Here is a 12,015-nt window from a genome sequence, read left to right as displayed (position 1 = left end):
ATCTCTGTTTGCTGTTAGAGATAATAAGAAAGTTATCTTTTACTGGTAACTTTCAGAGGCAGGAACAAGTGAAAAGAAAATTCGGGTATTATTTATCAACTATATACTTACTTTCTCCCATATACCAATTAGAGGACATAGAAATTGCCAATTCGAAGACATGGGAGGTGTGTTAAAGGGAAGGGGCACACTGTTTGTAGAGCATAGAGGAAAGAGCTGCCGTACTGGAAATAAGTATGCAGGATCTCTTCTACTAGTGTGCTAAAATGCACCTGTCAGTGGCAGCACCATTTGGAAACTCCTTTGAATAAAGTCTTAGTATTTTTAATATTTGATAACATCTATGTTGATTACTACTGAGAAAAATTAGAGTGTTGCCTGACTTTCATCCTAAAATCAGCAAAAGTTAATGAGTCTAAGTTCATGCCTTACTTTAGAACTAGATTCAAAGGGAGAAGTCAGAAAACTGTTGGGGAAAAAATCAGAGGAAAAAAGCAGATAATTTTTGCAAGTTATTTAAAACATAATATCTCCGCAGATGGGGGCACTTTATAGCAAAAGTCAGCAAGAATACAAGAAAGTGTTTCAATGGTTCTTAATTGACAAAAAATGTTCAATATGCAAATAGGTAGTATACATTAATACCTTGGCTTGATTAGCTATAGCTGCTAATTTCTGAAACAATCTGTTCATGCTTTTAAGGTATGTATTCTCTATCTCAAAAAGATTGAAACTGTATTAAAGATGTAAGATCTGTTTTCCATAAAGATAGTGAAAGATTTTGACCATATGAGAGAAGCAAAAACACAACATCTTGATGTCGGAGATTCAGATCTCAGAACAGGACCACCACACAAAAAAGATTGGGCACCAAAGGCAGAAAACCTGAAGAGTTAGGGAAACACAAAGATTATGGACAATGTTAAGAGCTCATTTAGAAACCAGAGATCTTAAATTCGTGGTCCTCAGAAATTATGTTGCAGTTATATTTGTATTGCTCCAGAAACTCGTTCATGTTAGTTAAGGGAAATGCAAGTTTAAACACAGTCATGTACTAATAGAGAGACAGGCAGGACCTGGAGACTTTAGGTAGTCAGGGAAGCCCTCTTGAAGGAGGCGATATTCAAGCTACAATGTCAGGAAAGAGATAGCACTAATAAGATCTAAAGTAACAGCATTCGAGATGGAGGAGAAAGGAAGTGTTTATGTTTGCACCTGGAACCACTTCTATTTCTTTCTATAGTGCTTGGTCTAGTTATGTACGGAAATGCCCATTAAATGCCTGTGAGATTACCTACAGGCTGATAAAAGCTTTGGGACAAAGAGAATTGAGATGAAAATGCTTAGTTTAAATAAGTGCAATTTCCCTTCTCTTACTGTTTTTGACCACCTTTTTTTTTTTTTAAGCACAATAAGAAGAAACACAGTTTGGGTTGGGTTGCATTCCCATCTGTCTTTGTCATTTTTAATGTCAATACAGAATGAATAAAAGATTTTACATTGTCTTCCAGAGTTCTCATATCATACTTATAGAACAATCTAAGTCAATGCTTAGCTTGAAAGTATTTTTACATTCTAAAATAGTATTTATGATTATGACTGAATGAAACTGTTTACTATGTCAGAAGGGAGCATAAAAATAACATGTTGAGAGATCAATTTTAAAACTTCAATCTTTTTTCCCCCTCTTCCTTATAGGACTTATTCCACTAGAAGCAAGATGGCTGAACTCAATACTCATGTGAATGTCAAGGAAAAGGTAAGATCAAGTTATATTGGCTTGCAGAAACGCCAGACTGGATAACATAATCCCTAGCTGGTAAAAAGTCAATTACAGGGCTTGGGTTATGGCTCAGTGGTAGAGCATTTACCTAGCATGTGTGAGACACTAGGTTCAGTTCTCAGCACCACATATAAATAAACAAATAAAGGTTCATCGACAACTAAATATATTTTTTTAAAAGTCAATTACAATGGAAGAAGGGAAAATGGTTTGGGAAGATATATAGTAAGTTTGTCACACTATTCAACTATTAACAGAAAGAATGATAAGTTGCATTTACTGAATGTATATTAAACACATTACATTCATTTTCTCATTTGCTCTTGACTATAGCCTCATGAAGTTGATACTGTGGTAAATTTCTATTTTGTAGGGGTAGATATCAAGAAACAGAGAGATAATTTGGCAAAGTTCACAGAGTGAGTAACTGACAGAATTAGGATTTGAAGCCTGGCAGTTCCCCTTTAATGCCAAGATTCTTGACCAACTTACTTGGTTGCATCTGAGAACGAGGGCATTACATTACCTTCCAGAACTGGCTTCATCTAGAGATGACCAATGCTTTACCAGATGGCCCCTGGGTAGCCTTTTCAAGTCTCTTTCAACCCTCAGAGTTCATGACATTGAAAATGCCCCTTCCTCATTATTTGTTGGAGACCAGTTATACTTCACAGTCCCTCTAAATCTGTGACACTTCCTCCACCTAAGCAGTCCCTTATTTGCCATACACCCTACTTTAGCTCTCAGCTCTTAATGACCCATGAACACAGACCATGTAGATATACCTGTCCAACCCATTCATCTGGCCCCTAGAAATAGAAGCCCTAGAAGTGAGTTGCCTGTGGTCAGCCTGGCCTGGAACCTAGGTCCCAACCATGTTCATGCCACCTTCCCTTGGGAACCCCTCCCTCCATTGCACCGCCAGTCACTTAAGGGTGGGAGTTGGTCTTTCATCTCCTTGTATCCCCGCCATATGAACAATACAGAGTGAAGAAAGAAAGAAGTAACATTTCTGGAATCCTTACTATTTCTTCTTTCACTTAGAAAAGCTGCCATGATCCCAAACACTGTTCATGCTGGGAATATGACTGGCACTGAACAAGTAGATGAGGTTCCTGTTCCCACAGAGCTCACATTCAGGCCAGGGAAGCAGAGAATGAACTCAAGAACATATAAGTGAGCACAGTCATTTCTGACAGGGATAATGACTATGAGGAAAACATGCTGGGTAATTTGATGGAAGGGAGGCAGGGGGGGTGGCTACTTTACATGAGTAGCCAGGGAAGCTCTTAGAAGAGGTAATATTTGAGCCTCATGAGATAAAGACAACGGGAAAGAAACACTGCAGATCTAAGGGCAGAGAATTATGAGTAGAGAAAAATTGAAAACAGTTGCCTAAAATGGACCAAGTTGAATGTGTTTGAAGAGCAAATGGCCAGTGTGGCTGTACTGTGAAGGGCAGAGTGGATGGGATGGGAGCTGAGTTCAGGGGGTACCACTTTGCCTGGGCCCATGGACCTCCAACGGACATGAAATCCAGAGTCCATGAGCTTGGATGGGAACAAATACATTTTTATCTTAAAATATAAAAGAACATTTTTGTCACCACTAACATCTAAAGGAAATTTAGCATTTCCTTTAGTCATGAATGTCAGCAAAGAGTAAAAATAAACCCATAGTAACAGCAGCAGGACCTGTTACTTTCACAGCTAGAAACCATGAATATTTTCATATCAGATTACATTTGTTACAGATATCATGAAATGTTATTTGTTCATCACTGCTTAAAAATTACTGTAGTTCTAGAACCTGCTGCTGTATTATTTGATGTGTTAATGGAGAAGTGCATATTTTACTGTAGCATAAATTTGCTTTTTATTAATATTTTAACTGTATTTCAATGTGAGTAGTTTCTTTTGTAATCATATGTATTTTATAGCATGAATTTTAACACAGTATCCTGAGAAGGACCGCATAGGCTTCACCAGTCTCATGGAGGAGGTCTGTGTACCAAAAGGCTTAAAAACAGTGATAGAGCCATTTAGGGCTCTATTCCAAGGGCGAAAGCAAGCTGTTTGAAAATTATAAGCAGGAGCTCGACTTAGTCTAACAAAGCTCATCCTGGCTTCATCAGTGACTATGTTACATGTTTTGTAAATCTTCTTATTAAATAGCTTTCTGTTTGATAAGAACACTGAGGCTTGTGATCAGACTTGGTCAAAGTAAGACTCAGGAAATGTACAACAGTAGGGATTCAGGCTCAGCTGTGACTGGTTCTAAGTCCTATGTCCTGTCTACAACATGACTGCTTCTCAGGGTTTCTACCAAGATATTCCTGAGAGCACAGAAGAACAGACTTGTTATGTCTCTGGAGATGTGGTCAAACCCAACTTCTACCAACATGTAATATTATTGGAATTATATGTGTTATTGTAAAAATTGATGCCATTTTAAAATTTGTTCTAATTAGTTATACATGACAGTAGAACACATTTTGATACATCATACATAAATGGAGTATAACTTCTCATTCTTCTAGTTGTACATGATGTAGAATTACACCGATCATGTAATCTTATATACACATAGGGTAATAATGTCCAATTCATTCTACTATCCTTCATACTACCATACCCCATCTCCCCCCTTCACTCCCCTCTAGCTAATCCAAAGTACCTCTATTATTTCTTAGCCCCTTTCCTTATTGTGAGTTAGCATTCACATATCAGAAGAAACATTCAGCCCTTGGTTCTTTGGGATTGGCTTATTTCACTTAGCATGATATTATCAAGCTCCATCCATTTACTGGCAAATGCCATAATTTCATTTTTTAAGGCTAAGTAACATTTCATTGTGTGTATATAACACATTTTCTTTATCCATTCATCTATTGAAGTGTACCTAGGTTGGTACCATAGTTTAGCTATTGTTGAGTTGAGCTACCATATAAACATTGATGTGGCTGTGTCACTGGAGTATGCTGATTTTAAGTCCTTTGTGTATAAACTGAGGAGCTGGGTCAAATGGTGGTTCCATTCCGAATTTTCTGAGGAATCTCCATACTGCTTTCCATAGTGGTTGCACCAATTTGCAGTCCCACCAGCATTGTATAAGTCTACTTTCTTTCCCACATCTTCACCTGCTGAGACACATGACTGAATCAGTCAGGGTCACTCCAATGAATTGGGCTGGCTACTAAATAACCACACAGAGACAGAAAATACCTCTTTTGGGGTTCAGTGATGGTTCCTCCACCTCAGCTCCCATAAGGGAGGCCAAAGAGGCAGACAAGAGAGAGAAAGAGTGAGAGCATGCCTAAAACCCTCCTATTTATTGGGGAGAAGCCATTCAAGAATATTCCACCCAAATAAGACAAGGGATTGTGTTGTCCCATTGGGTGACGCCCACTGCTAGAGCTGTACTTCCTTGCCGAGTGAAAGTGAGGTCCACCTGCTTTTGTGCTGTGAGGGGAAGCCAGTTCCACACTTTCATTACTCGAGGCTGAGTGTACATGCTCAGCTTCTGTTCATGGTGGCCCCCAACACTCACCAACATTTATTGTTGCTTATATTCTTGATTATTGCCATTCTGACTGGAATGAGATGGAATCTTAGTATAGTTTTGATTTGCATTTCTCCAATTGCTAGAGATGTTTGTTGAACATTTTTTCATATATTTGTTGCTCAATTGTACTTCTTCTTCTGTGAAGTGCGTGTTCATTTCCTTAGCCCATTTATTGACTGTTTTTTGTTTGTTTGTTTGGTTGGTGTTTTTTATAGTTCTTTATATGTCCTGGAGATTAATGCTCTATCTGAGGTGCTTGTGGTAAAGATTTTCTCCCATTCTGTAGGCTGAGTCTTTACATTGTTGTTTCCTTTTATGCAATTTTGTATCCATTATATTCCATAATGTAAACTACAGATCATTTTAATATGAACTATTTTAGCTTATTGATAATTGAGTAAACAATAGCAGAAAGTTGTGCACTCTTGATAGCATGGCTTTATATTCTCCCTGACTCACAGTCAGATATTCAAGTGAGAATCTGTGTTCCCCATTTTGAGACTCTGGTAAGGTATAACAGGGCTGACCAAAGATTGGCCCCTTCCCAGCCGTATTGATGGATGGATTGAACGGCTTCCAAGCTGGACTATGGGAAGGAAGAACACTTTAAAGAACCAAACTCCCTACAACACATAACTAGTAGACCAATATGGTAGGCTGAGCAGTCAACACTAGAGTGTTGTATTCAAAACACAGTTGGCATCTGGCCAGTATAGGGAAACAGACTGATCTACATGCACACAGATGGCCATGGTTAGTGTTAAGGTTCCATGTATTGGCTCAGGTGCCACATCCATCCACCTGTCATGAGCATTGTCAGATACCCATGTGAAGCACCACAGTAGATGTTTGCCATTGCACTTCAGTAGCTTATCAAAATGTTGGCAGTTATTTTGAAAAAGGGTGATTTTTAAGTTGTAAATATTATCAATCTGCATGACAATGAAAGTAGAGCCCCTCTAACTCAATTAGTGAATTCCATCTTCCCATGTCAAGGGGTTAATAGAATTTTCAACTCAATAAAATAAATCATAATAAACAACTGAAAATTCTGATCTTCTATAATTTTACATTAATTTATTTTAACATACTTGCTTCCTTTAGTTATTAGCTTTTATGGCCTTTTTATGATTAGCTTGTTTCTCAATCTGTCACACAAAGCAATGACATTTCGATGCTTGAGAATAATAACAACTGTTACATCTTACATTACAAGCTTTTGGGGATTAGAGAACAGAGCCTATGTAGTATTTTTAATAAAATATCTAGTCAAGCACTGTGGGAAATGAAATAGGCCTGTTGAAGTGAGTTCTTTGTTTATCTCTAGTGGCTTTGTGATTGGATGGATTAATTAGGAGTAGGTGCTTTGGTGAAGAAATAATTTTTGTCCTCATGCAGCTTTTAGTCCAAAGAAGGAGCTAATAAAGTTTAATATCTGAGTCAAGGTAAACTTACAGTAGACACTTTTGACAGTTTTATTTGAAAATATCCTCACATATTTGGATTATAACTTTAAGGATTTAAAGTGGAAACATCGTTGGAGTCCAAGTTCATTCTCCTTCGTGTGACACAATGCTTTGATCAGACCCCAGTCTTCTTTGACACTTTCATCTCCTGCCACTTCTCCACATACCCCTTCAGTCCAGCCAGACTGACCTTGAATACTTCTTCCTCTGTGCCATTACAAAGGCAGTTCCTGCATGTGAGATGTCCTCCTCAGGGGCCTGACCTGCACTCACCTTTCTTTGAGGAACTCTTTCTAAACATCTCACTTTCCTCTTGCCCTGCCTGAATTTCCTGCACTTCCTCTGTTGTCTGTCTTATATTTTGGTGGGATTCTCTGCATTTTTCACTGAAGCTGTTATTCCACATAGCATAATTGTTAGTTGAATCTCTGTCTCCCTGTGTGGACCTGCGTGTTCCCTGGAAGGCAGGACTGGATCTTAGTATGCTCCGGATTGACACATAGTTGACTCCCCAGTTAGAGTTAGATAAAATGAATGGATAACAAATGAATGAACACACCTGCTTGAATAGTTAAGTTCTTTAGAGACTACATTTCCCATTCATAATATTTTGCAAAATCTCAAGCCTTCTTGAAAAATGAAATGTAGGTTAATGGAAATGTCATCTCATTTTAGTACTCTCTTTGCTATTAAAGTGTGTTTTAAATTACTCCTAAAAACAGAAACTTAGGTTGCTTAGGTTGACTACCTCTGGTTCTGCAGAAAAGTGGCATCTTTATAAGATGATTATCAAATACAAGTGGTTTCAGGTAAGATTCACAATAACAACTGAGGTTATTAGGTGAGTAACCAGCCATATTCTGCCACACCAAAATAAAATAAAATTACATTGATTTATTTTACCATACTTTTCACTCCACTAAAGAGAGATACCAGAACAAAATCTTTGGAGTAATCAGGGATCTTATATTTAGGACATAACTCATTTTTCACAGCTCAAATGATTTTTAAAAGAAATTCAATCCTAGAAACTCAGATAAATTAGTCAATAGTGACTACTGGATTATTTTTTTGCTTGAGACGGTTGGGTACTAAAATGATTTACAGTTTTTTAAATATAATTCTCAAGTGAATAAGAAAAGGATCATTAGAACTGATATAGACAAAATAGAATTTTTAGTCACATGTTATTCATGCATTATTATGAATGAGTTTAAATCAGATTCAATTCAGCAATAGAACTTGGAGGTGGAAAGTAAAGCAGATCCTTGTTTGTAAAATGGGGTTAATATTTGCTGAGTGTTCAGTTACAGAGTGAGAACTCATTATGATGATGAGAGATTCTTAAGCCACCCTAGGGGACCCAGTATCTTTAGGAAGTAATGTCCAGTGAGGTAGAAGGAGTACAGAGTTGGGAGATAGGGGTTATTAGTTCCTCAGTTTTTAGTTGAACAACCTGGAGCAAGTCACTTATCTTTTCTTGGCCTCAGTTTCCTGATCAGTAGATTGGATGTGATTATAAAACTTGCCTCACAGAGCCATCAAATACAATAGTAAGTGCATAGCTGCTTTATGAACTCTTAGTAATATGAACTATAAACAATCTGTTTATTTTACAATCAGAAAATTCAAAAAAGAGTCCTGATTAAACATTTTGTTTAGAACTCAAAAGTATAAATTTCCATAGAACTGAAATTAGGGGAAAAAAATTAAAAGTTCAAACGAGAGAAAGAATATCAAAGTGGACTTGACTTCTTCAAACTTTGATAGCTATTGCTGAGCTTCACAAAAAATAATTGAGACTAGACAATATGGTGATATTGAAATGGGGAATAGCTCCGTCTGTAATATCATTGCTGAGCTGTGCCACTTATTGCGAATAGCTTTTAGAGCTGTTAAAGTTATAGAGGTAAATTGGATTGTAAACAATAATCGTATAGTGTCATTAAAATGAAGGGGAAGGAATAAAGAAGGAGAGAAGAGTCTCTTGTCCACAATGGGTGCAGAGAGGTGTCACTGTCAGCATTTCTTCAGATGACTGAAATAGAGGGTGTCCATGCCTCTATGTCCTGGAGACCACAACAGGTGGACAGATTTTTTTTTTTATATAAATATATCCTATTTTATTTTTTTCCTGTAACTGTTTTGATCTATGTTTTACCAAGTACTAAAATGTAGTTCAGATCTTTTCATGGGACATATATAGTCAGAAAAAATATCAAATATTTGATTAAAGAGATTTTAATGGGATGATCATATAGAAGAAACCCTCATTATACATTTTAAAAATATTAATTCCATTTGATACAGAATTCATTTCATGGGGTTGGAGATGAGTTTTAATGATATGCAGTTGTTTTGAAAGAACAAACCATGCAAGCTTTGGGGCAAATCTTAATTTCATAATTTTGCAGGAGCATTTAAGTTAACTTAGCCCAGCCCCTGGATTCAAACAGCAAAACTTCAGCTGTACAGCTTTCAGATTTCACCATGAATCGGTTCTTGTCATCATTTTCTCATAGGAAAGGGTCATTAAATTTCCCTTTCAAAGGAAGGAGAAACATTGACAATAGTTATTGCCTAATGCTTATATACAGAACTGCTGTTATTGTTGCTTGGCAACTAGAAGAGATTTGACAAGGAGTCTAAAGGAACTGAATGAATAAATGGAAATGTCAGCATCAGTTTCAGGGGATAAGAAGAAATTTACTATTGCAGGATTAGCATCACATTGCTTTTTCCAAGTTGCATGATTGGAATGCACAGTGTTTCTGTTCTGCTTCGCCTGCCCACGTCTCCTTCCAGCCTTTCATCGCAGCCCCTTTTTCCACTGTGGCTGAGAGGTATATAGAAGATAGATGGTTAATGCTAAGGAACACAAGAGCATGTCAAAAATGAAATTCTTTGCTGGCAGGAAAAAAGTAACCTCCGTTGGCAGTCCCTTGGAATTTATAGGTACTTTACCAACATTCTAGTTATTTCTCACAATGATCCTTCATATTAAATTATCCAGTTTTTACAGATAAAAAATGACAGGGCTGCAACAAGAGTTTCTTCTCTTCTGACCTTGCATTCTGAAAATCTGTTCAGATAGATTACATAGACAGACAGATGGATAGATTCAGCACTTAAGAGTAAACTGCTTGTATTAGTAATAAAGCCTCTTTTTTTCTCTATAAGCCGTTTCTCCACAATTTGATTGCAAATTCCTTATAAGCAGACAGGGAATTTTAATTTATGTACGTACTTAATAGCTCCCACAGTAGTAATATCATAAACCTTCTGTCCCCAAAACATTTGCTAATTAATCAACATTTAGTTTAATGATTAGTCAAGAGTCTACAATGGCAATTCTCAATTCATAGAGCGGAAGAAGGAGCTGGAACATGCTCCCTGAGTTGGGGCAAGTATTAGAATGTCAGCTATAATTAGAAAAAGGAAAAAAGGCATAATTATGTTCATTTGAGTCTTCCAAGAAGCAGATGCCAGGATGAGAAGCGATTAGAAGAGATGTATTGGGACAGGAAGAGAGGGTAGTGCTTATCAGAGATAAAGAAGAGAGAGCAGGCAGGAACAGTTATGGAGTACCCTCAGACTTCCATGCAGGTCTGACATCTTTGAAGATTAGAAGAAAGGGAAATCGAGTGGAAAGAATCTCAGACTTGCAATACAGTGCTAAGAAAGTTTTGGCAGGTTAATGGGGTGTGTTCAGGGCATGTTGACCACAGGAGGATTCCCACATCCTTCAGAAATCAGCATCCATGAGTACACACCACCTCAGTTATGGACAGGGGCATCCTGGAAGGAGTATGGCTGGGGTGCAGATACACTGCCCCCAGGGGTGCAGCTGGGCTGTCAGGCAGCTAGTTCCTACAGCATATTTATATCCTCCACAATACTCAAGAATACCACAAAATCATATATTGAAAAAAGGATATTGAATCAATCATATGAGAAAAACATGAGATTTGATGTTCTTTGAAAAGAATGAATAAAAAATTTGAGATCCACTGTTCTAAATTAATTAGTAAATTAAAATGCAATCTCTAGAATTTCTATTTCCTTAGTAAGTTGAGCCATACTGCCACTGGTGTGGGGCATCTCCTCAACTTGTAAACAATGATTTAGTAATCTTATCTTGTTTTCTATTAAGAATATACTGTTTCCTTTCTTCTTTCTTTTCTATTTTTTTATTGCAATACTAGATGGAATTCTGGGGATCTCTGAGACTAGGCTATATCCCCAGCCCTCTTTAATTTTTTTTTTTTTAATTTTAAGACAGGGTCTCATAGAGTTGCCCAGCCTGGTTTCAAACTTGTGATCCTCTTGCCTCAGCCTCTTGAGTAGCTGGGATTACAGGTCTGTGCTTGCTTGCTTACTTGCTTTTTTTTTTATTTTTTCAGTTCTTGGAATGAACTCAGAGCCTGTGCATGGTAGGCAAGCAGCTCTACCACTGAGCTACATCCCCAGACCTAAAAGTGTACTTGTTACTAACCACATTAAAAATAACAAAGGAACATGCTAATTCTACTGAAAAACTATGTCCTTTGGTATACCGTGTTAAATCTCTTGTCTTTATCTGCCAACTGAGGGAATTCATGTGGCCTTCAGGATCCTCTCCAACTGTAATGTTAGGTGAATCCAAAGTCTTTCCCACTCATGGGCACTGTGAAAGACCAAAACAGGGCACTGTGCCACAGATAAGAGAACCTCAGCCCTAACCTTAGCCTCTCTGCAGATCAGTTTCTTATAAATGAATGAATTTTATAAAACTGTCTCTAGAGTCCATTTATGGTTCACTGTTACAGCATTCCTCTTGCCTTTCTGTCTTTGGGACCCTTTAGAACTTTTCTCCTTAATCTTCAAAGATAATTATCAATAAATATGTGCTAAATGATGATTGAGGATCAATTACATAAATATTTTTTTAAAAAATTGTGGTAAGAACACTCAACATGAGATTGGCCTTCTTATTGGTGTTTTAAGTGTCCAATACAGTATTGTTACTACAGGCACAATGCTTCTGGAACTTTTTCATCTTTCATGAAGGAACCTTAAATGCATTAAACAGAAACTCCCTATTTTCTTCCATTTCCAAGCCTTAGAAGCCACCACATTTTACTCTCTGCTTTTATGAGTTTTATTGTTTTAAAATCTTACATAGTAATCCTGCAGAGTTTGTCCTGTGACTGGCTTATTTCC

The 12,015-nt window shown here is 37.3% G+C and overlaps 1 protein-coding gene across 4 annotated transcripts in view; it reads left to right on the top strand.

Moving 5' to 3' along the window:
* Positions 1-12,015, top strand: part of Spats2l (spermatogenesis associated serine rich 2 like) — a 161,402-nt gene that overhangs the window by 73,906 nt on the left and 75,481 nt on the right. For all 4 annotated transcript variants that reach the window (XM_071618942.1, XM_027925022.2, XM_027925020.2 and 1 more), the window contains exon 3: positions 1,699-1,759. In XM_071618942.1, the coding sequence (XP_071475043.1) occupies positions 1,721-1,759 (39 nt within the window). In that variant the 5' untranslated portion in view covers positions 1,699-1,720. The remainder of the gene's footprint in view (positions 1-1,698; positions 1,760-12,015) is intronic.

The sequence above is a fragment of the Marmota flaviventris genome, chromosome 11, assembly GCF_047511675.1.
Source record: "Marmota flaviventris isolate mMarFla1 chromosome 11, mMarFla1.hap1, whole genome shotgun sequence".
In the NCBI taxonomy this organism is placed as follows: Eukaryota; Metazoa; Chordata; class Mammalia; order Rodentia; family Sciuridae; genus Marmota; species Marmota flaviventris.
Note: the sequence above shows the minus strand (reverse complement) of the source record. Positions and strands in the feature narration are given on the sequence as shown.